At 54.9% G+C, this 27629-nt stretch overlaps 4 protein-coding genes across 10 annotated transcripts; 2 read left to right on the forward strand and 2 right to left on the reverse strand.

Annotated features, from left to right (window-relative positions):
• The first annotated feature begins 1961 nt into the window (after positions 1-1961).
• Positions 1962-5040, forward strand: LOC130262794 (zinc finger protein CKR1-like). Its single transcript, XM_056510264.1, has 3 exons — positions 1962-2125; positions 2470-2614; positions 3109-5040. The coding sequence occupies exons 2-3, from the start codon at positions 2527-2529 to the stop codon at positions 4443-4445; spliced, it is 1425 nt and encodes a 474-aa protein (XP_056366239.1). The 5' UTR covers positions 1962-2125; positions 2470-2526; the 3' UTR covers positions 4446-5040.
• On the reverse strand, positions 4933-11296 carry LOC130262732 (zinc finger protein 497-like). 3 transcript variants are annotated; one of them, XM_056510153.1, is made up of 4 exons: positions 10162-10267; positions 8238-8362; positions 7843-7941; positions 4933-7159 (listed from the first exon to the last, which is right to left on the reverse strand). In XM_056510153.1, exons 2-4 carry the CDS (start codon positions 8323-8325, stop codon positions 5520-5522), a joined length of 1827 nt encoding a protein of 608 aa, XP_056366128.1. In that variant the 5' UTR covers positions 8326-8362; positions 10162-10267; the 3' UTR covers positions 4933-5519. The 3 variants fall into 3 exon arrangements, with proteins under 3 accessions (XP_056366128.1, XP_056366129.1, XP_056366131.1); XM_056510154.1 differs by lacking the exon at positions 10162-10267 and adding an exon at positions 11276-11296 and having other exon boundaries at positions 4951-7159; XM_056510156.1 differs by lacking the exon at positions 10162-10267 and having other exon boundaries at positions 5043-7159; positions 8238-8608.
• Positions 11297-11338: 42 nt separating this feature from the next.
• On the forward strand, positions 11339-17582 carry LOC130262756 (E3 ubiquitin-protein ligase TRIM7-like). Its single transcript, XM_056510202.1, has 7 exons — positions 11339-11959; positions 13598-13684; positions 13841-14068; positions 14448-14470; positions 14581-14696; positions 14983-15015; positions 16202-17582. The coding sequence occupies exons 1-7, from the start codon at positions 11447-11449 to the stop codon at positions 16726-16728; spliced, it is 1527 nt and encodes a 508-aa protein (XP_056366177.1). The 5' UTR covers positions 11339-11446; the 3' UTR covers positions 16729-17582.
• A 126-nt stretch (positions 17583-17708) lies between these two features.
• Positions 17709-25020, reverse strand: LOC130262739 (zinc finger protein 692-like). 5 transcript variants are annotated; one of them, XM_056510174.1, is made up of 12 exons: positions 24854-25008; positions 23955-24151; positions 23834-23865; positions 23166-23510; positions 22904-22952; positions 22644-22790; positions 22098-22205; positions 19963-20025; positions 19632-19710; positions 19415-19529; positions 19030-19129; positions 17709-18671 (listed from the first exon to the last, which is right to left on the reverse strand). In XM_056510174.1, exons 1-12 carry the CDS (start codon positions 24875-24877, stop codon positions 18308-18310), a joined length of 1623 nt encoding a protein of 540 aa, XP_056366149.1. In that variant the 5' UTR covers positions 24878-25008; the 3' UTR covers positions 17709-18307. The 5 variants fall into 5 exon arrangements, with proteins under 5 accessions (XP_056366149.1, XP_056366147.1, XP_056366146.1 ...); XM_056510172.1 differs by lacking the exons at positions 17709-18671; positions 19030-19129; positions 19415-19529; positions 19632-19710; positions 19963-20025 and adding exons at positions 20205-20350; positions 20510-20599; positions 20985-21054; positions 21140-21678 and having other exon boundaries at positions 22644-22787; positions 24854-25020; XM_056510171.1 differs by lacking the exons at positions 17709-18671; positions 19030-19129; positions 19415-19529; positions 19632-19710; positions 19963-20025 and adding exons at positions 20205-20350; positions 20510-20599; positions 20985-21051; positions 21140-21678 and having other exon boundaries at positions 24854-25020.
• Between the last annotated feature and the right edge of the window lie 2609 nt (positions 25021-27629).

The raw sequence follows: 27629 nt of genomic DNA on the forward strand, positions 1-27629 counted from the left end.
CACAGGGAAGGATTTATTAAGGAGGTAATTAGCTTTAATGAGTCTCTGGGCCGGCAGGCACAGCTTGGAGAGCTGTGGGCAGGGCCTGCTGAGGAAAGATGCCCTTTCAGAGCATTTTCTTGTCCTTCACTTCCTGCTCGCCCAGAGGATTCCCAGGCACAAACAAAATAAAACTTTTGGGATTGAGGGGGATAATTAAGAAATGAATGCACCAGGGAGGAGTTTATTGGGTGAAACTGCCCAAAACTGGGGTTCTCCTCATGGCAAGGATGTGGAGCTGATGGAAATTCAGAGGGGGCCACAGAGACACTCCCAGGCTGAGGAAATCGGGGTTCTCTCAGAGAACTGAAGGTTCCTGACTGGGGTGATCTTACTGGGGCTTCCAGCGTTTGGAGGGAGTGGATATGACAGGGACAAATTTTTATCAGGTTTAAGAAAAGTAAAAAAAGACAGAAAATCGCATTAAAAAAATGAGTTTTTATGAAAAACTTTTACTCGTGGAGTTGTTCCAAGCAGACCACTTGGAGTTGTGGGGGGAGAAAAGCCCCTTGTTCTCACCAGGTTTTCCAGGCAGAAAATACAAATTCCTTCCTGCCTGCTGCTGACTGGGGGGATCCCAGAAAACCCTCACACATTCCCAGTGTCATGTGTCTGATTTGTGCTAATTAAATTGTAACAGTATTAGCAAAATGGTTGTTTTATAATTAATAGAAAATGTGCATTTAATTGTTATGAAGCAAAAGGGATGAAGGAAATGGTTAAACCAAGCAGATGGAATCATCCTCCAGGTTTGGTGGCAGTGAAGACAGGAAGGGTTTTGGTCTAAGAACTGCACCTAGAAATAAAACTTTTGACCTTGAATTGGGCCAAACCATTCCAGGCACTGGTCATTGCAATAAGGCCAGTTGTGGGAACATAAATTATGTAACTCTAAGCTCAGTGTGCCTGTGCTACCTGCAAGGTCAGACAGTGAACACTGAGGAAGACCCAGAGCCTTCATCAGAAACAAGAGAGACCCCTGATCACTGGTGATGCATGTGCAACCCAGCATAGATTTTAGGAATAGAAACTAGGAGGAGCTTTCTAGAAGATTCTGTATTTATATGTATTAATAAACATAAACAAACAAACTAACTAACTAACAAATAAATAAATAATAAATAACATAAATAAAATAAATGAAATAAATAAAATAATAAAATAAAGTAAATAAAAAATAAAATAAAATAAAATAAATTAAAAATAAAATAAATAAAATAAATAAAATAATAAAATAAAATATAAAATTAAATAAATGAAATAAATAAATAAATAATAAAATAAAATAAAATAAATAATAAATGAAATAAAATAAAATAATAATATAAATAAAATAAATAAATAAAAAATAATATAGATAAAAATAAAATAAAATTTATAAAAATATAAAATAAAATAAAATAAATAAAATAAAATAAAATAAATATTAAAATAAAATAACATAAATAAAAAATAAAATAAAATAAAATAAAATAAAATAAAATAAAATAAAATAAAATAAAATAAGTGAGATTTTTAGCTTGACAGATTTGGTACTGTGTGAGAGGAAGGGCCCCACTTGTACCTCCAGCTGAGGTACCCCCGGTCGGTTTTGCTTATGCTTTATTCGAACCAAGCCTCGATTATACTAAATTACTCACTGCCAAATTTTGTATCTACTTAAATCTATGTAACTAACACATCTTGATTGTATTTATTTATATACAATTGCTGTTATTAATAAATTGCTGCTAAATTTAACCTGGTTGTTTTAATCAATTGGACAAACCGAACAATCCCCCATATTATAACCAGCCCTCGATCCATCCCCGCTGTATCCCAACCCCCGAACCCCCCGGGTCCCGGGGAGGTTCCGGAGGCTCCGCGGAGGTTGGGCCGGGGCTGCCTTTCCTCTAGAGGGCTCCGGGAAGCCCGAGCTGCTTCTTGGCCGCTCCTTTCTCTGCCGGATACCGCCTTGGGCTTCCGGAGCGGAGCCTCCATTGTGTCCTGCGGGACAGGCTCGGTGGCGCTGGGCGTGCAGGGGTCCGGGCATCGCCCCCTCCCCGCAGCGCCGAGGAGGAGCCGGGGGAGCAGAGCCGGGCCGCAGGTACCGCAGCGAGAGGGGTTAGGGCATGATCCCGGCAGCGGCAGCGCCTCTGCGGGGAGGAAGGGTGGAGAGGGATGAGGATGCTCCTGGGATGCGGCCCCACCGCTGATTCCCGGGAAATGGGAGCAGGGAGGCAGAGCTGTTGTGGGATGGGGTCTGCCAGAAGGGCGGGGGGCAAAGCAGGGACCCTCCTGTTCCCGCATCGCTGTGGGGACGCTCAGGAGCAGGAGGGGCTGTGAAAACCCGATATGCCTCGGAGCGACCACAGGAAAAGCATCAAATCTCGAGCAGGGAGCGCCGTGTGCGGGAAATCCTTGATTTCAAGGGATTTCTCCCTCCTGCAGGGGATTTTGGGGAGTGCCGAAGGAGGAACCCGCGTTGTCCCGGTGCTTCCTCCGGCCATGGAGCCGTGGGTGCTGCTGGACCCGCGGCAGAAGGCTCTGTACCTCGATGTGATGCACGAGAGCTACGAGACCCTTATGGCCTTGGGTAAGGACACCCCACAAATCTCCTTTTCCCCGCTGTTTATGCCCCGATCCTTTCCTTGCTCTATGCAAAGCAGTTTGGGAAGAGGGATCTGGACAAGATTCCAGAAGGGTTTCCCCAAGTCCCAGCCCTCTTCTTACTTCTTTTTCTTCAGGAAAATGTTATTGGTCTGTCATAATTTAAACTGAAAATTCTGGTACTGGAGTGTCCTTGGCATCTCCACATTTCCAGGCCAAACTGGGATCAGCTCCTTGTTGTTTCTCTCTTCTTCCTCTCTGGAAGAACAAGATTTTTAAGGGCAATCTTGTTGTTGCTCCATTGTTTTAAATCCTACCCCTGCTCCAGTCAGGGCCACGCCTTCCCCTTTTCCTCCTCCTCCTGTTTCGCAGAAGCTCAGGGGATGGGGAGTGAAAAAGTGAAATTTTAAAGGAGAACGCATGTTTTGAATCCTGCTCCTCACACTTTCGCCTTTTGCTGTTCCTCCCCTTTCCCAGCAGCTCAGGGGCTGGTGAATGAAAAGGCCGCGGAGAACGGAGCGTCGGAGAGCGGCGCTGGGCTGGCTCCGCGCTCATCCCGCAGCCCGGAGCAGGAGAAGCCCCTGGGCTCCAACAGGCGCAAAGCGAAGCGCCCAGACCGAGCCGCGCCCCCCGCGGCCCCCAAGCCCCCCGTGCTCCCCCGGCTCGGCTGTGCCAAGCCCCTGCGCGGGAAGGGACCGGCCCGCGAGCGGCCCTTCGGCTGCGCCGACTGCGGGAAGAGCTTCCCGTGGGCCTCGCACCTGGAGCGGCACCGGCGCGTGCACACGGGCGAGCGGCCCTTCGGCTGCCCCGAGTGCGGCGAGACCTACAGCCAGAGCTCGCACCTGCGGCAGCACCGCCGCACGCACGCCGGCGACCGCCCGCACAAGTGCGGCGACTGCGGCAAGCGCTTCGCTGCCGCGGCCGAGCTGGCGGCCCACGGCCGCGGCCACGCCGCCGACAAACCGCACAAGTGCGGGGACTGCGGGAAGGGCTTCGTGTGGGCGTCGCACCTGGAGCGGCACCGGCGCGTGCACACCGGCGAGAAGCCCTTCGAGTGCCCCGAGTGCGGCGAGGCATTCAGCCAGGCCTCGCACCTGGCCAAGCACCGCCGCAGCCACTCGGGCGAGCGGCCGCACCGCTGCCCGGCCTGCGGGAAGACCTTCTGCCAGAGCTCCGACCTGGCACGGCACCGGCGCGTGCATCTGGGCAGGAAGGCCCTGCGCTGCGGGGACTGCGGGAAGCTGTTCCGGGCAGGGCCGGCGCTGGCGCGGCACCAGCGCTGCCACGGCCGGGAGCACTCGCACCGCTGCGCCGACTGCGGGAAGGGCTTCGTGTGGGCGTCGCACCTGGAGCGGCACCGGCGCGTGCACACGGGTGAGCGGCCCTTCCCCTGCAGCAGCTGCGGCGAGCGCTTCACCCAGAAGGTTCATCTGCTGCAGCACTGCAAGACGCACTCGCCAGAGAGGCCCTACAAGTGCGGCGACTGCGGGAAGCGCTTTGGGGAAGCGCCGCCGTTCCTGGCGCACCAGCGCGGCCACGCCGTGAACAAGAGCCACACCTGCGGCGACTGCGGGAAGGGCTTTGCCTGGGCCTCCCACCTGGAGCGGCACCACCGCGTGCACACCGGCGAGAAGCCCTTCGAGTGCCCCGAGTGTGGCGAGGCGTTCAGCCAGGCCTCGCACCTCGCCAAGCACCGCCGCAGCCACCTGCCCAAGGCCGTGCGGCCGTCGCCCCTCGCCAGGACGCGGCTCGCTGGGGACACGCCTGGAGCGCACAGCGGTGAGGACCCCAAAGGACTGACACCCCCCTCAGTGTGATGGAGAGACAAGAGGGGAAACTTGTCTTGGAGACAAGCCAAGGGACACCAAGTAACAGGGGTGGGAGACAGGGGTGCTTTGTCATGGCACAGGGTGGCATTTATCTGCCCTGGTGTCTTCCCCCAGCAATGGGTGAGCGTTGCACCTGCTGCAGTCCAGACCCCAGAAAAGGGACAACCTGGGGGAGAAGGAGCCTATTCCCGAAGGAAAGGGTGCTTGGCTCCATCGGGGAAGGGTGGGGGAACCAGGGCTGGTTCTGATGTGAAAATCCAGTGGTGTTGTGCCCACTTGGTGCTGCCAGCGGATGGGAGAAGGGGATGGAGATGCTCAGGGTGAGCAGGAGGTGCTGCAGGGCAGGAATAAACTGGGAGCCCCACATCTCATGGACAGCTGTGTCTCTTTGTGCTCTAATGCTTCCCCTGCTCCAGGCAGGAAACCTCACAAGCAACAACTTCTTCTCCAGAGACAAAACCACATGGACAGACATGGCGGGGTTTTGCTTTTTGGCTCGACTGTTTTCTCCTTTATTAACTGTCACTCTAAGCCCAGGAAACATGGCCTGGCTTCTCCAGCATTCCCACCTTAATGCATCACAACCTGTCCTAGACCCTCAGCAGAGTCTGGGGAGGTGCCAGCAGTGCTTGTGATGGGTACAGATCCCCAGGGCTCTTTTCCCAACTGTTGAGCCTCAAAAATCCCATGGCGTGGTTTCACCCTGCCACACACCCAATTGTGTCCCCATCTTTTACCCCCCTACTAGTAGGGCAGATGATGAGGAGGGATTGTAGGGAAAAACTGTCTCCCCACCACCCCAAATGATATCCACCTCTCCCCTAACCCACCCTCAGCCTCTCCTATCCCTTCTCTCCCTGTCTCCTCCCAAAACCCTCTTTGCAGGCACGGCTGCCCTTCCCTGTGTCCCCTTCCCACTGTGTCTCCCCACATCCCCACACTGACCCTCATTCTGGGGTATCCTGGGCCCCCTAAACCCTCTCCCATGCTGGGGTAGGAGCACAGACCACCATCCCAACTTGGCCCCAGAAGAGGAGGGGGACTGAGCACCCCAGCCCCTCCTCAGGCGCTGGGAGGAGGAAGGGACAGCCAGGGCTCTGTTGGGGCTGTGGCATTGCCCTGCAGGCTGTCCCCCTCAGCAGAGCTGGCCTCCTCAGGCCAGAGCTCAGGGGATGTGCCCGTCCCCCCTCGTGCTTCCCCCTCCCAGCAGGCGGGCGGCAGCAGGGACAGGGGGCTGCGGGCGCCGTGCAGGCGCTGATGGGCCGCCAGGGCCACGCCAGGCCCGCAGGCCTTGCCGCAGTCGGGGCTCCTCTCGGGGCTGCTGTGCTGAGCGTGGGCGCGCTGGTGCCGGGTGCGGTGGGAGCTGCGGCCGAAGCGCTTCCCGCAGTGGGCGCAGGGGAAAGGCTTCTCCCCCGTGTGCGTGCGCTGGTGCCGCTTGTAGTGGGAGCTCCAGGAGAAGCCCTTCCCACAGAGCCCGCACTGGAACGGCTTCTCGCCGCGGTGCAGCCGCCGGTGCCGCTCCAGCCCGGCCGGGGAGCCGAAGCCCTTCCCGCACTCGGGGCAGGCGTGGGGTCGGCCGGGCTGGGCGCCGTGGGCGCGCCGGTGCGCCAGCAGCGTGGAGCTGGCGGCGAAGCTCTTGCCGCAGTCGCCGCAGCGGAAGGGCCGCTCGCCCGTGTGCACTCGCCGGTGCCGCTCCAGGTGGGAGCTTACGGCGAAGCCGCGGCCGCACTCCCCGCAGCGGAACGGCTTCTCCCCGGTGTGCACGCGGCGGTGCCGCTCCAGGTGCGACAGCCACCGGAAGCTCTTCCCGCACTCCCCGCACGGGTACGGTTTGGCCGCTCCCTCTGCGGCCGGCCTTGCATCGCCGGTGTCGCCGGGCGGCTGCACGTGGCTGCGCTGGTGCTTGGCCAGGGCTGCGCTGCAGCGGAAGCGGCGTGGGCACCGCGGGCAGGGGAGCAGCCGCCCGGAGCCGTGCACACGTTGGTGTTTGAGCAGGCCCGAGCGGCTGCTGAAGCACTTCCCACACTGCTCGCAGCTGTGGGGCCGCGGTGCAGGGTCGGTGCCGGCCAGCGGGGTCTGCGTGGCCTTGTGCTCGAAGTGCCGCGGGTCTGTCCGGTGGTTGAGGCTCTTCCCGCGGTCGGCACATTTCCGCGGGGCCGGCGGTGGCTCCTGTGCTGCCTGTGCACCCTCCTCATCCCCAGCGGTGACGGTGGTGACAGGGGTGGTGAGATGCGTGCGCATGTGCCGCTGCAGGTGGGAGCTCCAGGCGAAGGCCTTGCCGCACTCGCTGCACTCGAAGGGCTTCTTGCCCAGGTGGCTCTGCTGGGGCCAGGCCAGTGCCACGGTGTCGGCACAGCTGCGGCCGCAGTCGGGGCAGCCGCAGGGCCGCTCGCCCGGGTGCACGCTGAGCTCGGGGCGCTGGGTGAAGCCCTTCCCGCAGTCGGGGCAGCCGCAGGGCCGCTCGCCCGGGTGCACGCTGAGCTCGGGGCGCTGGGTGAAGCCCTTCCCGCAGTCGGGGCGGTCACCGCTGTGCATTTTCCGGTGCTTCACCTGGGCTGATTTGTGGCTGAAGATCTCCCCGCACTCGCTGCCGGTGTTGGCAGCGTGGGTCTCGCCCTGGCTCACTAGGAGCTGGGCCTGCTCCTTGCCCGTGTTGGGCTTTTCCTCAGCAGGTTCTTCCTGCCCTGCTCCTGCTCTATGCTCTGTAGGTAGAGACAGCCAGACCAAAAAGGAAAGGAAAACCAAAAAATAAAGTTACTAATGAATGTGCTGGGTTGGAAACGTTCCTTTATTTGACATTCCTTTGTTCAATGCTGAAGGTTCATTGGGATCACTCCAGCAAAAGTACTGTAAGTTTGAACTATTTGTATATTTTAGCAGAAAAAGGAATTAGCACTCATTGCCTCACAAGGTATGTAATCTTCATTAATTAACACTCTATCTTCTATCCACATTTTCCAGCTTATTACCTTTTTTCCCTGAATGGGCATCTCTGGTTCATGTGAGGTGTCTTTCTAATTTATAAATTTTGTATTCCTGGGGTTCAGTTCTCAACAGCACATTTCTCTCCCAGGTTTTGTTAAGTTCCTCCTTTAAATCTGAGAGCAGTGTCCTAAACTTTTAATCTCTTTTTTCTAATCTGCCCATCATCCGTTGCCTATTTAATGGATTAAATTCCTTCTCAACATTTCCCCCCACTGCTCCACAGGCTCCTTTCTCAACAGATACAACTTGCTGGATAATTCCAGGGCTGGGAATACAGGGAGATGGTGGGAAAAGGAAAGCAAAGGGGGAACCCTTCTCCTTTTAATTCCACCTGTTTTAGGGAGGGATGGGCAGCAGAAAAACCCATCCTGCATGTGCAGGAGCAGGACTGGAACCTCACCTGCAGCTGGGGTATCCCAGGATACATGAAGATCCAGGGCTGTCACTTCCTCCTCACAGTCCAGGTAAGACAGCAGGTCAGGCTTGGCAGCAGAGAATTCTGGAAAACAGAATTGTCATGCCCAGAGCTGTGGGGAAAACCAGAGCTTTTCCAACTGTAGGAAGAGAGTTTAGGGCTTTCCTCTACAATAAAATAATGGGAAAGTGGGTTCCCACTGCTCCCCCTGCCTTTCCTCATCCTCCTTGGGGAGCAGCAGGTGGGTGAAGGTTCCAATTATTTGTTTATTATTATTATTCCTGGAGGACGGGTTGGGAAAAGGGATTTGCCCTGCCCTGCACCCCTTGCATCCCAACAAGGTGAACCGTCCATTCCACCCCCAGATTTCCAGTCCTCACCCAGGGCCAGCAGGGTCTTGCAGCTCTCCTGCATCACATGGTGATACAGAGCTCTCTGTCGTGGCTCCAGCAGCACACAGGGCTCCATGGCCGGGCTCTGGGCACCCAGCAGAGAGGAGCAGCCACTGAAAATTTAATGGATAATTATTCCCTAATAAGCCAATGGCAAAGCAAAGCTGCATCATGGTGTGGGACAGGTGGGGAACAAACCCATCCATCCTTCTGCCCCACAGTCCTGAGGAAATTCCCACCTTTTGCCCCTACTGCCTCAGGAATTTTCCTTTCTTCCAAAAATTAATAGGCAGGAAGAAGCAGAAAGGATTCCTTAGAAGGATTCCTTAAAAAGGAATCAATAAAGGAATAAGAAAAGGAATAAAATGCCTCCCAGAAAGAAGAAGTTTCTGTCATCTGCAGATAAGGCTCTGCTGAGAGATCCAGACCCTAAAATTAATTTTCACCTAAATTTTACCCACACAGCTCATTCCCAATTCAGCAAACCCTGGGTGCTCAACCCCAGAGTCTAGGAATCTCTTTCCAGAGAATCCTATCACAAATTTTCCAGATCATCCCCAAACCCTCTCAGCAATCACTTCTCCTGCCTGTTATTTCTCCATTATCTCTGAGACTTAGGGGAAAAACTGGAGTTTTCCCAGCTGTAGGAATACAATAATCATGGAAAAGCAAATTCCCATTGCTCCCCTCATCCTTCCTTATCCTCCTCACGAAGCAGCAGGTGCATAAGAACCCCAATTATTAATTTTGTTTTTTAAATTTATTCCTGGAGGACAGGTTGGAAAAGGATGGATTTGCAGGTTCTGAATAACGTAGTGATGGTGGGAATAAACACCATCACATTTTCCAGCATGGATCCCTCCTGCTATTTTTCCCTTTATTTTTATGTATTTTGGAGCCCCCACCAGCATCTCATGCCACTTCATTTATTCCTCGGTGTTTTGCCATCCTGCTAAAATAAATGGAAATAAAGGGGTCGACAATCCGAAGGGAACCACCCAAGGGGGAAGGACAACAGCATTTCTGGATTTTTTATCATTTTCTCCCTTCCCTGGGAGTGGAGGGAGGAAAATCAAGGACCCTGAGGAGGGATTAGGGATAGGGATGGGGAAAAACAAGCAATTTTTCTGCCTTTTTTCCACATCCCAACCCGAATCTCCCCGTTACCTGCAGGTCCGGCTCGGGAGGTGCTGCCGGCAAAGCCCCCCCATCTCCCTGCCCCTTTATTATCCCAAAAATCCCCTTTTGCCCCCCAGAAAAGTGGGGAGGAGCGGATGAGCCTGGTCCCTCCGACATCTCAAGTGATAAGAGTTAAAAAAGAAGGAAGTATAGAAGGAATTAAAAAAACAAAACAAAAAAAAAAGAAACAACAACAACAACAACAACAACAAAAAAAAAAAAAAAAAAAAAAAAAAAAAAAAAAAAAAAAAAAAAAGGAGAAAAGGGCTGTGCACAATGGCCGGGGCCCTCTGGCGGCAAAAGCTGCGAGTCTAGGCGGAAATGAAAAAAAAACCTCAAACAAACAAACCAAAAAGAACCCCAAAAAACCCATTTTGCTCACAAAAAAAAAAAAAAAAAAAAAAAAAAAAAAAAAAAAAAGCAGCTGTTACGGGGTTCTCCTGCCACTCTGTGGGTATGGGGATGAGCCCGAGTCACTTTGTGGGGGCTGCGGAGTGACCCCCTACATTTATTGGTGCTAAAGGACCAAGGAGCATTTTGGGGACAAAAACCCCTAAATTTGAAGCGGGGGGAGGTACTGGGTGTGTTTTAAACCAGTGTGGGCTGAAGGGAAGGAGCTGCAGGACCCCCCATTGCGGCGGCCGCCGTGACCCCTCACAGCAGAAGGGGCGGATTTGAGGGGTAAAAAGGGAGTTTTCTGCCAACGGAGGCATGTCGCGACATCAAGGCATACCCCCCCAAATGTGGTAACCCCCCGCCATGAGGAGTTTGGAGGCCAAAACGCCGTTTCTCTCGCCTCAGCCCCGCGGGCGCTGCCTCCCTTGCGGGCACGTCGCCATGGCAACGGCGGCTGGCTGCCCTCACCCAAGATGGCGGCCCGGGCCTCACGGCGCAGGCGCCATCTTGAGGCGCGAAATGGGGAAGGGCGGGCCGCGGCCATTTTCCCTCGCGCCCTGCCTGAAGGCGTGGCCGCCATTTCGGAAGAGGGCAGCTCCGCTCTGACCCCAAAATAACCAATTTTAACCCAAATTTCTTCCCGATCTTATGGTAAAGAAATATTTCCTGCCAAAACCAATCTCATAACGAACAGTGAGGAAACCTAAAGGAAAACAGGTACATGGTGCTGCTCTCCATCTGTCTCATGGAGGAGGGATTGCTCCCAGTAAGGATGTAAATCCCTAAATCCCCTGGCGGTTTTGGGGTCAGTTTTATACGTCTGGAGGTTTTGAGTAATTTTTCCCTGAATTCAGGTTCCTGGAGCGGATTTCTGACACTCGTGGGGACACAGCAGAGAGGATGATGCTGTGAAAACCACCCCCAAATCCCTCCACTGTCACCCTCTCATGCCCTGTAGGGAGCCCCGCTGTCTGAGCAGCCTTAGAGGACTCTTCCCCTTTTCCAGCCGCCTACAGACCCCGATATCCCTCCTCATACCCTGCAGGGATCCCAAATTCCTTTACACCCTGCAGGGATCCCAAATCCCCCTCACATCCTTCAGGGATCCCAAATTCCCCTCACACCCTGCAGGGATCCTAAATCCCCTCACAGCCTGCAGGGATCTCCAATCCCCTCACACCCTCCCCAATCCCCTCACATCCTTCAGGGATCCCCAATCCCCCTCACACCCTCCCCAATCCCCTCACAGCCTGCAGGGATCCTCAATCCCCTCACATTCTCCTCAATCCCCTCACAACCTCCCCAATCCCCTCACACCCTGCAGGGATCCCCAATCCCCTCACACCCTCCCCAATTCCCTCACACCCTGCAGGGATCCCAAATCCCCCCCCACACCCTTCCCAATCCCCTCACGCCACAGCGGCCCCCGGGCGCCTCCTACAGGTGCTTACGCTCCACGCGCTCCTTTCCCGTGCTGCGCAGGCGCGGCCCCGCCCCCTCCCGTGCGCAGGCGCGGCCCCGCCCCTCGGCCGTCGGTCGGGCGGCGGTGCCGTGCGGAGGGGACGCGCGCACTTCGGGGACTCGTTGCCGTTACCGGGGCCGCCACCGCCACCGCGGCCGCCATGGAGGCGCCGCCCGCGCCCCCCGCCGCGCCCCCCGCGCCCTGCAGCGCTGCGCGGAGCCTGCAGGACGAGCTGACGTGCCCGGTGTGCCTGGAGTACTTCAACGATCCGGTGCTGGTGGCCGAGTGCGGGCACAACTTCTGCCGCGCCTGCGTGACCCAGTGCTGGGAGGACTCGGCGCGGCGCCTCTGCTGCCCGCAGTGCCGCGAGCCGGTCCCGCAGCGCCTCTTCCGCCCCAACCGCTCCCTCGGCAACATCGTGCACATCGTCCGCCAGCTGGGGCTGCCGCCGGGCCCCGCCGAGCCGCCGCCGGGGCCGCCCGCGCCTTCGCCGCCGCTGCCCGCGGCCGCCCCGCCCGGGCCGCCGGGGCCGCCGCGCTGCCCGCGCCACGGGGAGCCGCTGCGGCTCTACTGCGTGCAGGACCGGCGGGCCGTGTGCGTGGTGTGCCACCTGTCCCGGGAGCACCGCGCCCACACCGTGCTGCCCGCCGAGGAGGCGGCCCACGCCGCGGAGGTCAGTGCCGGGACCCTTCCCCGCAGAGGAGAGCGCTGCGAGCCCCCTCGGGCTGTTGGGGCAGTGGAATCCTCGCCCCCTCACGGGTCTTTTTGGGGTGCAGGGCCCTCTAAGAAATGGGGGATGCAGTGAGCGGGGAGGAGATCGGAAACACCCCCGCCCGTAACGGGAGATTCCCAATCACAGGGTGGGGGTGCCCCAGGGACACCCCTTCCCCTCGGGTCCAGTGGGAGCCCCCAGTTCCGCAGGGCAGTGCAGAAATGAGTGTGGGGTGCAGTAAGGGACTCCCCGGCTGCCTGGGGTCCCACGGGGGATCCCCTCCCTGGCTGGGAGCTGCTTCCCGGATTCGGACCAGAATCACCCCAAAAACAGGGACACGCCAGGGTCGGGTGCAGTAAGCGGGGGGTGTTCCGAACTGGGTTAACTGGGAGAGTACTGGGAAAGGGGTGTCCCGGGGGGGCGGGGTGCAGCTCAGCGCGGGGGTGATGGTGCCAAATCCCCCCAGCCCCCCGAAATCCAGCGGGGCGCTTCTTATCCCCGATCCCCCGACCCAGCAGGGAGCGGCGCAGGATGCCCGGGGTGCCCGGCGAGTGACGCTGAGCGCAAACGGCGCCCCCCATGTCGCGATGTGGGGCGTGTCGCGATGGCGGCGGGGATTGGTGTGTGGTTAGCGGCGGGTCCGGAGGGATCCAAGATGCCGGACGGGCCGCGGTGGCTGCGCAGCGGCGGCAGCAGCAGGAGGATGGGGAGGGCACTGTGCCGTCGTTAACCACCGCCTGTTAATTGCTGTTATTGTTGTGGAAAGGTTATCCCGTTTACAGGAGATTTGGGTTAGCGGTAGAGACTGCCCTGGTTCCTCTTCCGGGGATGCTGGGGCCGTCCCCCCGCCCCAAATCTGGGATTTTGCCCTTTTTTCAGGACACAGACATCCTTAGGCAGATCCAGGTTGTCACTCTCTGGGGTTTTTCCCCCCCTCGTTAAGCTACTTTTTTGAGTGTTTAATAATTGGTTGTTGCTGAGCTCCTCTTGTCTCTTTTTTTCCTGATACTTGGTTTATTCTCATGGATAAATCCCGAAGGCAGCAACTTATGGCTCTTAACAGTTAAAAGCTTTGTATTTTTTAGGGTTTTAGTTATAAAATAAGTGGATTTGTTTGCTCCCAAAGCCAGCTGCAGTTTGCAGGGTATTGCTGGGGATTCTCTGCCCTCCATGGAGGTCAAACTACTTAAATAAGGATGAGTTTAATTAATTAATAATTAATTATTATTTTAATGAGCAATTTGGAAGCAGCAGTTCCTTCTCTTGGGGGTAGGTCTCCAGCCCAATTTTGGGGCACCTTGAGGAGGGGGAATGTGGGAGGTAATCCTGGGAGGAGGACAGAGATGGGACCAGGGCATTTGTTTTTTCACAGGCAGATAAATTAGTTGACTTTTTTTTTTTTTTTAAGTTTTTGGGCTGGTTGCAGTGAATTTTGGTGGCACAGCCTGAGGTCAGGGTTGAGGGGAGCAAGACAGTTGCTGGTTCCAGCTCCAAGAAAAGCCCAGATTGGGTGAATTTGGCCATTTTAGCAGCGGCAGCCCTTCCCTCCTGACGGCCCACGGGCAGAATTCCCAATGGATCTCGTTGTTCTGCTTGCAGGAGGTGCCCCAGGAGCACCTGAGCTCCCTGAGGAAGGGGCGTGAAGAGGCCAAGGCCGAGCGGGAGCGGCAGAGCGAGGAGCTGCTGGTGAGTGCTGGGCATCCAGGAGGGTCCAGTCCCACCTGGGGATTTCCTGGCTGGGGGAATTTGGTCCCACACACACTTCCCCATGGGAATCCCAGCCTGCAGAGGTTTTGGGAGCCCCAGGGCTGCCCTCACGGGGTTTTCGCCGCGGCGTTGCAGAAGCAGACGGAGGTGGAGCGGCAGAAGATCGTGGCTGAGTGCAAGGAGCTGCGGGCGTTCCTGGAGGAGAAGGAGCAGCTGCTGCTGTCCCGACTGGAGGAGCTGGAGAGGGACATCGGGCGCCGCAGGGACGAGAGCGTGGCCCGGCTGGCCGAGGACATCGCCCAGCTGGACAAGCTGCTGGCGGAGCAGGGCGGGGACAGCGGCACAGGGAGCCCCCCTGCCGAGGTGGGTGTCTCCATGGGAGGAGTTCCTGCTTATGGACACAGAAATCCCTTTTGCTGGGCAAAAAATATCCTGATTATAGGGACAAAACCTGTTTATGGGGGTGGAAATTCCATTTATGGGGCAAAAAGTCCTGTTGGGTTGAAAGCAAGGTGAAAACGGTTCCATTTATATTGGTGAGAATTTTCATTTGTGGGCCAAAATGTTTCCATATACTGAGGGAAAATCCTATTAATGGGATGAGAAATTCCATTTATGGAGAACAGAAAATCTTTATGGGGACAAAAGTCCCTTCATGGGATCCTCCCAAGCTTATGGGGAGGATTTTGAGATCTGTGAGGTAGAACTCTAACAAGTTCCTTGGGTTTTCTTCCTCTTCCAGGGTGTCGTCCCAGCCGGCAGCAGGTGAGTGAGCAGGGTGAGCTTGGAGGCTGTGGCTGCAGGCAGAGCTGGTATTCCAGCTCTTGCCAGGGGAGCTCCCTGGTTTTGGGTCCCTGACTCCCATGTCTCTGCAGCCTGGAGAGCTGGATGTTCCTCAAGCCCGAGCCCGGCTTTTCCGAGCTGGAGAAGAAGCTGAAGAGCTTTTCCCAGAAGAGTGCAGTGCTCAAGGAAGTGCTGCTGGAATTCAAGGGTGAGCCTGACTACGGCCTTCCTGGAAAAAAAGCTGTTTCCCAGCCAGGATCCCACATGGAAGTCCACCAAAATCAGGGCTGGGATGGGGCCGGGCACTTATTCCCCCCCTGGGGCTGGTTGGGAGAGCTCCACGTTGTTTGAGCATTGGCTCATCCCAGGGAAAAGCTGGAAAAGTGGTGATTTCCCTGGGATTTGAGTGTGGAAGTGTGGAGTAGGGCTCATTCCCGTGGCTTGGGCAGTTGTGGGGGCTCCAAGGGCTCAATTCCTTCCTTCTCTTCCTGCAGAAAACCTGCGTTTCGAGCTGGAGAACGACACAGGTGAGGCCATTGGGACTGGGGTAAGACCTCCCTTGTCCAGGGGTTTGCATGGAACTGGCTGGGATTTGGGGCAGTGACTTCCCTTTTCTAAGAGATAATGTGGGAGTTTGCTGGGATTGGGGATTATGGGGGCTCTAACCTCCTTTTTTCCAAGGGTTGAGGTTGGAATTGCTGGGTTTGGGTTCTGTGTGGGCTCTTCAGGATACTGTGGGTGGCTCACCTGGGTCCTTCCCCTCTGTTTTGGGACACAGACAATGGATCAGTCCCACACAGATGGGATAATGATTCCAGAGGTGACTCAGCTCTCTAATGGATCAGTCCCAAGACAGGTGGTAGAATGTTCCCAGAAGTGACTGTCCTGGTTTAGGGCAAATTTGGGAGAAAACCTCCAAAGGGCCCCCCCCCAGGAAGCAAACCCAAGGACCCTTCTCCCAACCAGCTGCGGAAGAAATTTCCTCAGAGAAAAATGTAAAAAACTTGTTTATTCAACAGGCAAAGCACTGCCCAGCACAAAAAAAAAAAAAAAAAAAAAAAAAAAAAAAAAAAAAAAAAGAGCAATACCAAACAACAAAACCTCTTGGTGCTCTAAAGAGATGACAAACCCAGGAAGTATCTCTCTCTCCTGTGGTGGTAGCTTGGCTCAGTCTGTTCTCAGTCCCTCTGGTGCTGGAAAATGCCTCTGCACAGGCCAGGCCCTGGTGGCCACAGGTGCAAGCTCCTGGTGCTGCCCCCGGGTCCCCAGTCCAGAGCAGGTTCAAGTAATTCCAGAAAAAGGAAAAAAAAAAAAAAAAAAACTTTCTGGGGAACTTCTCTGCTTCAGTCAGTCACAAACCAGCTAAAAGCAAAGGGAGCTCTCTCCCTCTGTCCACCACGGACTAAGTGATGGAACTCCTACCTGTGTGTTTTGAAAACAATTGCCTCAGACATTCCACCGCTTCTCCTTCCACCCCTCTTCAGTCTCAAGGCCAGCCTTAAAGGTACAAAACCTGTTACTGGGGATACAGTTCAACATGGCAGAGTCACTCCAGGACGGTGACTCACCTGTGTTGTCCCCGGTGGGTCGGGACACGAACCGTGGGTGGGACAGAGCCCCGCGGTGCCTCACCTGTGTCCCCTGGCGGGTTTGGGGCCCAGGCACAGTGACGCCGCCAGTCCCACGGTAACTCCCCCCGTGTTCCCCCTGCAGGGGAGCTGTCCCTGGACCCCGACACGGCCAACCCGTACCTGGTGCTGTCGGAGGACAAGCGCAGCGTGCGGCTGCGCGGGGCGCCCCAGGAGCTGCCGGCGCACCCCAAGCGCTTCGACTACGCCTTCTGCGTGCTGGCCGCCGAGGGCTTCTCGGCCGGCCGCCACTACTGGGAGGTGGAGGTGGGCGACGGGGAGAGCTGGGTGCTGGGCGCCGCCCGCGAGTCCGTGCGCCGCAAGGAGAAGGTCGACTTCGCCCCCGAGGAGGGGATTTGGGCGGTGGGGCTCAACTGGAAGGGCAAGAATTGGGATCAGTACCAGGCGTTCACCTCTCCCGAGACGCCGCTGTCGCTGTGCGAGCGGCCGCGCAAGATCGGGGTGTACCTGGACTACGAGGGCGGGTGGGTGGCGTTCTACAACGCCGACAACATGGCTCCCATCTTCACCTTCACCGCCGCCTTCTCCGAGCGGATCTTCCCCTTCTTCTGGCTCTTCTATGTGGGCTCCTCGCTGTCCCTCTGCAACTGAGCGCGCCCCGCTCACTGGTGGCGTCCCTTCTCCCCTGCCATCCTTAGGTTTTCCTTTGCTTCCAAGCAGAACACCCCAAATCCTGCCCTTGGTTCAGGGGGGATTCTTTTTTTCCTGTTGCAGTTCAAAGTTTGGAGTCTTTTTACCCTTAAAACCTTCTTCAGGGGTGTTGGTTGGTGAGGGGGTGCTATTTGAGCACCCTCTCCCTGTTGCTGGTTAAACACCCCTGTAGTTCATTTTGTGTTTATCTTTGGAGTTGGAGCCCCGTGGAACAGGGAGAGGCTGATCCCATCCTACTTGGAATAGTAGCCAAAGCTTTGTGTCCCCCCCTCCCTCCTAAAATGCTGTGTGGAGAGGAGGGGTGTTGTCCTTCCCCGGTTTGGACACTGTTGCTTTGCAAGTCATCTTTGCCCATCCCATTATCCCATCCCATCCCATCATTCCATTTTCCCATCCCATTATCCCATCCCATCCCCCCTGGGGAAAGGGCCTAGCCCCTCCTGCTGTCACTGACTGACCCCCCCCATCTCCTCTATTGCCCCCCATTTCTCTCCCCACTGCCCCCATTGTCCTCCCCATCTCCCCCATTAGGCCCCATTTCCCCGCATCATCCCCTCCCTCTTTGCCCCCCCATTTCCCCCCCCCCATGTCCCTCTTTGGATCCCAGCAGGGGGATGTGGATATTTGGGGTCACCCCAGACCCAGGCTGGGGGGTTTTGGGGGGGGCTGGAGGGGTCTGTATTCTAGGTGTGATCTCGCGCTTGCCCGCTCCCCTTGTGGCCCCCCCTGCTGCTGTTCGTGTCCTTTGCCCTGTCACTGTTTAATGGGGAAATAAAAGTTGCTGTGCAAAAAAATCCCTATAATTTGGGGGTTTTTGGTGCTGGGGGAGGAGGAAAAGCTGCTCCTGCTTGGGAGGGAATGGAGACAGAGACATGCCTGGGGTAGAGCACCGAGAGGTTTTGGGGGCACTTGCAGTTCACTAAATGGTCCCAGCTTGGATCTTCCAAGTATCTGTGAGTTCAAATTCTGTTCAAATTCAGTTTAAATCTGAGTTTTGAATGAAAATTAAATAAAGTTTAAAGGAAAAGTTTGAAGTACTGGGAGATCCGGTTTTGGGGCACAGTCCCACTGGGAGCTCCCTCTCATCCCAGTCTGGCTTCCCAATTCCTAGGTGTCTCCAACCCCTTTTCGTGTGCCCAAACCACCCAAATCTCACTTTTCTGTCATTTTTCCATAAAAATTTGGCACCAAATCCCACTTTTACCCAAAATAAGTCTTTATTGAGGATCCACCTGTGGCAATACTGCTGGGCTTGGGGGAAGCCTGGGATTTGGCAGAAAATCTGGGATTTGCACCAGGGATTTGGCTGAAAACTTGGGGTTTCGTCTGGGATTTGGCTGAAAACTTGGGGTTTCGTCTGGGATTTGGCTGAAAAACTGGGATTTTCCCTGGGATTGGTAGAAATACGGGGATTTTCCCCAGTTTTGCCTCTCCCATGTATTTTTGGCACCTGGAGCTGCTGCAGGGTCCAGCGTTGTCCCCAATTCTGCTCCACTCCCCAAACTGGGGGACGAGCCCTCTAGGACCCCCCATCGCCCATCCCCTGGCCTTGGGGCGTGCCGGGGTCCTGCCCCACGTCCCCCCCCCCATACTCCAGTGGGGTCCCCCCCGTGTCCCCCCCACTGCCCAGGACGTCCCCGAGCAGCTCCAGCGGCTCCATAGGCGCGGGGGGCTCGGGCTGCTGCTGGATTCCCTGCGGCTGGGGCACGCCCCCGAGCCCCCGGGGGTGGCTCTTGCTCTTGTGGGCGGTGACGTTGTCCCTCTTCTCGAACCTCTTCCCGCAGACGTCGCACGGGAATTGGTAGAAGGAGTCGGCGTCGTGTTTCCTCATGTGCCAGTTCAGGGAGGCTTTCTGGCGGCACGTGAAGCCGCAGATCTCGCACCTGGGGGAGCAGAGAGCCCCAGGGATGAGGCACAGGCAGTACCATCCCTGCCCCACTCGGGGCTGCAGTGTGCCGTGGGTGCAGCTCCAGCACCCTCCTGGCATGAATGTGTTGGACAGGAGTCCTTGCTTCTGTGCCAGCTCATTAACCTGTGCCTGCCTAAACATTGCCCTGGAGCTGCTCGATCTGGGCACAGCCAGCTCCAGGGGCAGAAACCTCGGCAGAAATCCCAGCCCAGCTATTGCCTGGATGACATGGATGCTGATTTTGGGTTGAAAAAGGTGGGAAGAGGCTCTGGGGCTGAGCAGAGGATGGGACTGGGACTTACTGGGGGGTTGGAAATGGGACAGGGACTTACTGGAGTGGCTTCTCCCCAGTGTGGATCCGCCGGTGGATGATCAAATTGCTGCTGGTGCGGAAGGAGCGCGCGCAGAACTCACAGATGTAATCCCGCTTGTCTGGGAGCAAAAGAAAAGGGATGGGGGCTGATCCAGCCTGGAAAAACTGTCAGGGCCCTCGGGATATGCTTTGGGAGCAGCCTGGGAATGGAGATTGTAAGGGAGAGATTCGGGGAGCCAAGTGGTGGCTTCCAGGGGTGGGAGTTTGGGAGGGGAGAAGGGGGTGCAGGAGGTGAATCCGATGGGAGCAGGTAGGATCCACAGAGGAAGTGTGATCCCTGAGAGAGGAGCCAGGGGGCTGTAACTGACAGCAGGATTCCAGGGGGGTGAGATTGCCCCACTCACCACTGTGCAGCTTCTCGTGTTCCTTCAGGTGCTTCTTGAAGTTGAAGGATTTCCCGCAGGTGGGCTCGGAGCAAGTGAAGGTTTTCTGGTGAACGTGCTGGTACTTCTGGTGGTGCTGCCAGGGGGAAAAAAGCTGTCAGCTCCCAATTCCAGCTCCAGGACACCCCAGCCAGGCTCCCCAGCACTCCAGGGAGCGCTGGTCTTTCCAGGTGCTCACGTTCAGGTACTGGCGGTTGGAGAAGATTTTGCCACAGCCTTCGAAGTCACACAGGAGGATCTCACGCTTTGCTGCCTTTCTGGCAGGGAAAACATGGGAAAAGTTGTCAGGACGAGCGGGAGGGTTGGAAAACCTCTGGAATACGGAGCAGCCCCCAGCTCCTTCCTCCTTCACTTTTTCCCACCCATAAAATCTAAAATGAGACAAAGAAACCCTTTCAGAGCCTCCAGCCCCCTCCAGGGAAGAACTGAGCTCCTCCTCCTCCTCCTCCTCTTCTCCCTGGGAATGCCTGGAAGCTTCCCTGGCCCCTTCCCTCCCCTTTCCCAGGTACCTGATCCTCTTGGGGCCGATCTGAGCCACGTCCTTGTCACTCGCCCGTGGCTGCTGCTGGCAACTGCAACAGGAAAGAGCCATTTTGAGCCAGGCCCTGGAGTCCCCTCGCTGTCTCCAAGCCCAGAGCCAAGATTCCCGAGGAAATCCCACATTAAATCATCCTCAGGACCAGCATTTCTCCCATTTGCACCCCACAGGAGCAGGACACACTGGAACAAACACATCGTTCAGGCGTTAAAATAAGAATAAATTCTTTATTGCTTGTTACAAAACCCTTTTCACATGGTTTGGACACGTCCCAGGACACTGAAATTGGCTCCCAGCCTGGTTTGATCTATAATTCATCCACAGCTCCCTGGAAACAGCAACTATTCCTGCCTGTCGCCCTGGAATTAAGGAAAGATCCATTAAAAGTGGATTAAAGTGGGCTTTGGGGAAGAGAAATAACAGGCTGGTGAGAGATTCCAATGCTCAAGCATGGATTCAGCCTGGGGCTTGTCCCAGATCTCTTGAAAAGAGGTTTTATCAGCTCAGGGTGGCTTTACCTGGGGAATGGAGAAGAGGAGAAGCCCTTTGACATCTGGAAGGTTCTGCTTTGCTCATAAGCCAGGTTTTTATCTCCCATTTTCGACTTGCTGTGACAAAAGAAGGGAGGAAATTACCAAAAAGATTAAAAACACGATCTGTGTCACCAAACTCAGCCCAAAAGGGGCTGACCTGAAAGCTTAGGCTCTGGGGAGGGGGCAGAGAGCTACAAGCCCCCCCCAGTGCCTCAGAAAAACCACCAGCCTGCAGGTGTAACTTGGGAGGTATTTGGAGGGCTAGACCATGGGACTTGGGATGAAGATCAGGCAGAACCCAAAAAACACTAAAACCCCTCCACATTTAATTCACTTTTGGACCCAGAAAGAATGGCCCAGACTGAATGCAGACCCTTCTACCCTGACATTGTGTTTGGGAGTCTGGGATCTGCATACCCAGCGACGGCAGGGAGAGGGGGAGAGCAAATTCCAGCGTTACCTTCCCTGGGATTGGGTCTGCAGGAAGGGTGGTTCCTGTTCCAGCTGCATCTGGGGTGGTTCTGGAGCTGCTGGAAGAGGGGAGGGTGTTCAGCATCCAAAAGGAGCCTCTCAAAGAGATCAATCAAAGCTGTAAGGGGGCGGCACAGCACTCACCTGGGGAAAGGTTTGGGATGGGACTGGCGCTGAGCCCGTCTTGCAGGGGATGGCAGACAGAGGAGTTATGGCTCATTCCAGGGAAAAGGGATTTTACCCCCTTATTGTAGCAAAAGTGTAAGAAACTCCATCCAGGTGAGGTGTCTAGGTGTGTTGGGTCTGAGGCCATGCATGGAGCAAGCCCCAACCCAGTGTCCCTTAAATGCTTCTGCAAAGCCCCAGTGAAGCCCTGAGGGCTGATCTGAGCTGTTTTTGGCACAAAACATTGAATTTTGTATGCCTGGAAAGGAGACCACGGCCCCAAAGCTGCTGGAGAAGGCGCAGATCCATTGGTGGAGGAGATTGTGGTGGGATTGATGGATTTTGGGCTGTTCCATCTCCAGCCTGGTGGAGGCTTCACTGCCCACCACGGGTCTGGCTCGAGGGCTCTTTGTCCCCCTCCATGGCAGCCCCAGTCTTGGCTGGCTCTCCTTGTTCCCTGACCACCCTGGACCAGCCCCACAAGGGACAGGGTGGGTGACACAAGGCCCATGAAGCCCCTGCAGTGATGTTTGTGAGCCAGGGCCCCCTCTGCTCACTCAGCAGCCAACAAAACCAAGAACCACAGCTCTGCCCTGGGTCAGCAGTGTCACAGGCAGGGTGACACCCCCCTTGGGGACACACAGCTCTTGCCCCAAGGCCAACGATGTGATGGGCAGGGCACACAGCTCTCACCCCACGGTTGCTGGTGTCATGGGGAGGGTTTATTCCCACTGGGGACACGCAGCTTTTGTCCCACAGTCGGTAATGGCACTGGGAACATTGACCCCCACTGGAGACACAGCTTTTACCCCATGGCCAGGAGTGTTACTCCCCTTGGGGATGCACATCCCTTGCCTCAACAGCACTGGACCCTCCCAGGATGTGGATCTGACCCCCATCCCCTCATCCCTTCGCCGCTGCAGCCGCCACGACTCACCTGACGCTCTTCTCCTCCGAGGGGCCGGAGCTGGGCAGGGGCTGCTCCTCCTTCACCGGCTTCTTGCGGGCCTTGGGCTGGCTCTGGCGCCGCTGTGGCTCTGAGCTGCTGTGGGGACACAGGCTGGGCTGGGTGAGGGAGCTTGGGTGGTGGATGGGGTGAGATGCAGGTTGGATATGGTAGGGAATTAGTTGAAGGTGGTGAGACACGTGTTGGTCATGGAAGGACTTGGTTAGAGATGGCAGGACATGGTTTGGACACAGCTGGACATGGTATGACATGGTTGGCCATTAGTTGAGCGTGGCAAAGACCCTCCCCCAGGTGAGACTCAATGAAAATGCCTCTCCAAAATTCTGTGCCCTTTGACCCCAGAAATGGCTTATTTTAGCACCACACGGACACTGTTCCCACCTCCTCCCCACCCTGCCAGGGCACTGCAGCAGGACAAGCACGTGGCAGGGATGTGAAGCCAGTGCAATCCTGGGCTGGGCCGGTGTCAGTGGGCACCACCTCAGTCCCCACCTGCAGCTCCCTCACAGCTCCCACCTGCCCAGGCACGGGTGGTAGTTCTCATCACGCAGGTCATCGGTGTAGGCCAGGTCATCCCCCTCGGCAAAGTCCTCATCCTCCTCTTCCTCCTCTTCCTCCTGGGGCTCAGCTGCTGGCTCTACATGGTCCCCAGGGATGGCGCTGCTGGACAGCGCCCTGGCTCAGCCCTGCCGTGGTGGCTCAGCCACAGACAGCACTGGGGACTGGGGATGGGTCCGGCCAAATGCAGCCGTTGGCCTGGGGGTGCCACCACTCACCTCTCACAAGCTGCTGCCACAGGCCCCGGGTCCAGTGGCACCTGGGGGGCTGGAGGGGGACAGGAGGGTGGTGAGGAAGGGCTGGGAGAGGTGAGGAGGATGGAGAGCTGGGAAGGATGGGGGTGTTGGAAAGCTCAGTGGGGTTGGGGCAGCGTCTGATCCCAGTGGGATGGTGGCAGAACTGGAACTACCCTGGAACCAGGAGAAGGGCTGAAGGTGGGGAATCAACTTGAGGGTGGAAAGGTGACCTGGAGGAGCTCACCTGTGCCACTGCTGTCACCACCACGTCCCAGCTGCTCCCCATCGCCGTGGGCTGAGCCGGCCGCTCCCTCCTCGCCCGAGGGCGGCGCGGCCCCGCGGGGCGAGTGCCGGCGCCCGGCGCCCGGGGAGGGGCTGCGTCCCGGGGGCTCTGGGGAGGGGCTGCCGGGAGCCCCAGCGCCCCCCCACGAGAAGCGGTGCCCAGCCACGCACTCCCAAACCAGCGGGGCTGCCGAGCTGCCCGGGGCCGGCAGCTGCATGTCCGGCACAAAGCCACACTCCTGGCTGTGGCTGTGGGACAGCACGACCAGGCGCTGCAGGGCAGCTGGCTGGAGCCGCTCCAGCTCTCCTGGCAAAACACAGGAAAAACAGGTCAAAAATGGTGTTTTGGGGGGAGTGGGACACATGCAAGGCCCCCTCCACCTTCCTCGGGCTCTCAGGGTTCTTCTTGTTAAGAGCAACCCTCAAATAGTTTCCCAAAAAAGAGCTGGGGATGCCAAAAACAGAGAACACAGGGAGGATTTGCCTAGTGCTCAGGGAGATGAGCAAACCCAAGAGCAGCTCCAGGTGCTTCTCCGGCACCCAACCCAACAGGAATCCTCCCTCCCCACTGTGAACTTCCTATGGACCCGAACCACTGGTGCCAACATGGAACTGGGAGGGAGCACCTACCTGGGCTCCAGGTGCAGCCATGAGAGCTGTACCTGCGCGGGAAGACAGAGGTGAGCAGGCAGAAATCTGGATTTTCCCCACGAGGGGTGGGTTTGAATGGGTTTTGAGCCCCCATAGTGACCTGTCAAGGAGGAACTGGGCCAGCTGGGAGTGCAGGGCGAATCCGAGCTGCTCCTTGAGGCGGCACCAGCGCTCCAGGTGCCCCCCGATGCGGATGCGGCACTTGCTGCGCCGCGCGTCCAGCTCCCGGCGCTTCTGGCGCCGCACGCACTCCGGGGCCGGCGGGCGGCCCCCGCGGGCCGGGGCTGCCGGGAGGGGCTGCGGGCACACCGGGGCTCAGAGCGGGCCCGACAGCGGGGGCAGGGCTGCTGTGGGTCGGGCGGGGATCTGGGGTGTGGTGGCTCCATAGGAGAGGCTGGGGGTGACACATAAAGGCGGGCAGGGGGCATGGGCACGGCTCTGCGGCACGGGGGGCTCACGGAGGATGTGGGCGGATATGGGGAGGATATGGGGGGCTGGAAGGGACACGGTGGGGCGGACACGTGGGTGGCGCGGCATCACGGGGGGTCGGGAGGGGCTGGGTGGGGAATTAGGGTGTCCTGGCTCCACGGTGGTGTCATGGGGGGGACATAGGAGGTGGCCTGGGGACACGGAGGGGTCGGGAGAGGGGGGGAGGGATCCACACTGCCCCCAGGCTCCACCTCCCATGGCCCCGCCCCTCATAGGCCCCGCCCCGACTCCCAACAGAGCCACGCCCCTCTTAGGCACCGCCCCATCACCTTGGCCCCGCCCCAAACTCTCAGCATAGACACGCCCCTCTTAGGCTCCGCCTCCTTTAGGCCCCGCCCCCTCCCCGCCGTTTCCCCCGGGCCCCCACCCCCGTCTACGCCCGCCCGTTCCCGCCGCCGGGCCTTAAAGCGGATGGGGCCACAGGAGAACGGTAACGGGCGGAACAGGGAATGTCCACGACTCTATCGCGCTCCCGCCACCCTCTCCGCCAGCGCCCCGCCATCCGAGAACCTCCTCTGCCGGTCCGCGCTCCATCCCGCACCGAGAGGGGCCCACCCCAGGCCGTGCCCCCTTTAAGAGCCACCGGATCCACCCTCGCCCCGCTCACGCCGCTCAGGGATCGCAGCCGCCGGCGCAGGCCCCGCCCCTGCCGCGCCTGCGCGGAGCCGCGGGGGCCGCTGGGAGGTGTAGTTCCGCCGCGGGGCATCATGGGAAGCTCCCTGGGCGCGGCCTGGGCCCTTTTCCCTGCGGAACAAAACTCATCCCCGGTTTCCTTACGGTGCTGTGGAGGAGGCAAACAGCAGCCAGGCTTCTAAGCGGTGGCAGGTTGAGCGTGGCAGATTACCTGCGTTATTAGGTGAAAATAATTTTATTTTAAGGGGAAACATTTTCTTTTCCATAATTGCCTGTGTTTTATTGAGGGGGAGTCTCCTACCCGTGTGGTTTCAGTGGTATCAGTTGAAGAAAATCCTGCTTTTCCATGGTGCCTTAGCCCCAAATAGAGATCCCACACCATTCACCTCAGTCCTATCAGCAATCACTAAGGAATTATTATGCAACTCAGTAAATTCTCCAGCTTGCTGCTGAAACACAAAGTGTGACTTCTGAGCAGATTTCTGCCCCTTTGCTCAAACTAGTTGTGGCACAAAAGGAAGAGTTGTCATTCCCTGAAGTGTTTTCTTGTATATTGAAGAATTTGGATTGAAGTCAGAGGAGCCGAACAGCTGCAGCTGCTCTGAGCTTTTTACACCTCGAGGGAACGAGAGGCAGGCCCAGTCAGGGGTATCATAACTAATTATTAATATTGCTAAGGGTCTTCACCCCTCCCTGGGATCAGCTGAGAGAAGGGTTCTCCTCTTTTTCTCCTCTCATTTCATCTTACCTCAGTTTGGTTTTTCTTCCAGCAGATGCTTTTGGGCACCTAAAGCAGCAGAAGCTCTGAAGATTCAGTGAAGAAGACAGCATTGAACTGAAAATACAGGGAATATTTAATTCATGATTTAAGTTGTGAGTTCAGAGGGGGTAAGGCGCTTTTGTAATTTTTGTATTTGTTGTTTTGTTTTTCTTTTTTTTTTAGGAGGAATACAACTTGCTGAAATTCCAAGTATAACACCTGAGGATTTTTTTCAGCAGGTGACTCATGTCACAAAACTCGTGTGTCAAAGATGATGTTTGAGATTGAGGCTTCAGATGAGTAAATTGAGGAGAGGGAGGGCGAGGGTTTGGGGTTTTTTTGGGTATTTTTAGGGGAGTTTTGGGGCTTTATAGAGTTTTTTTTTTTAGGGGATTTAAAATGGGTTTTTTAAAGAGTATTTTAAGGGAGCTTTTTGAGGAATTTTGGAGTTTTTAAAGGGGTTTTGTGATTTTTTTGAGGGATGGGGTTTAAAGGGGAAATTTGAGGCTTTTGGGGGTTCTTTTTGGGGGTATTTTTAGTGGTTTTTAAAGGGGTTTTGGGATTTCTTTAGAGGTTATTGGGGGGAGGGGTTTAAAGGGGAATTTTGGGGCTTTTTGGTTTTTTTTTTAGGGGTTTTTTAGTGGTTTGTAAAGGGGTTTTGGGATTTTTTGGAGGGTTTTTAAGGTTGTTTTCGGGTTTTTATAAGGGATTTTTAAAATTTTTTGGGGGGATTTCTTCAAAGTCTGTGTTTTAAAATATTTTGATATTAAAAGTGTTTAAACAAGATTTACCATGAGCTCTGCACCCTGCCATGCACCAAGCCCAAAGGAATAGCTGGATATCCTCCCACTCATCCAGCCTGAGGCAGCTCTCAGGTAGGGAGAGTAATTACAAATTAAATTTTTATTAAAATTTCATTTGCTTCTAAATATCTTCACTGAAATTATTTTTGTTGCTGCTTACTGTATAATGTGTGCTTTATTAATGTATTTGTTATCATCAATTAAAATACAATATATGATATACATGTACAAATATGTATATTGTATATGTCTATTATATATATATATGTATATGTATACATATAATAAATTATACAAATATATTATGCTAAAACACAGTTTGTACAGATACCTTTGTAAATTCTGCAGGAAGGTGGCCATTGGGTAATGCTGAACAATCAGGATTCATCTGGATAAATCCACGAGCAGAGCTGAAACTTGTTTTCATTGGCAGGCTGTACTTTCCTTGAGATAGAAATCCACAAATTATACTAGAAAAGGAAATTATTTTTTTAATTGGTTTTCTTTGGTTAGAGAAGGGTTTTTGTAATAGATAATCTAAATATAAAATAAAAATAATAGAAAAAGAAAAATAAAAAATATTTCTATAAATATAAAATGTAAACAAATGCAAGTAACAAATTTATATGAAATATATAATATAAATAATGCAAATATAGTATATAATGTATGAATATAAATTATAAATATGAGAATAAAAATATAAAAATATTTTATACAGTTTAAATATTTTCTTGGCTTTATTTGGTAAAGGCAGGTTTTTATAAATAATATAAGCAAAATAAATTTAAAAATATACAAAAAGTTTATAAAGACATATAAAATTAGAAGTATATATGCATATATAAATATATGTAAGCGTACAAATAAATATATATATAAATATATATCTAGGATATAAATAATATATATTCTTATATTCATAATATAGATATATGAATTACAGATATAAATATGAAAAATATAAATAGAAACATTTAAATATAATTTAAAATAAAGGGGCTTTTTGTTTGTATTTGGTTAGAGGTGGAGCTTTTAAATAAATAAAATTAGAAACATACACATGTATAATATATAAAGATATATATAC

This window comes from Oenanthe melanoleuca, chromosome 25, assembly GCF_029582105.1.
Source record: "Oenanthe melanoleuca isolate GR-GAL-2019-014 chromosome 25, OMel1.0, whole genome shotgun sequence".
Classification (NCBI taxonomy): Eukaryota; Metazoa; Chordata; class Aves; order Passeriformes; family Muscicapidae; genus Oenanthe; species Oenanthe melanoleuca.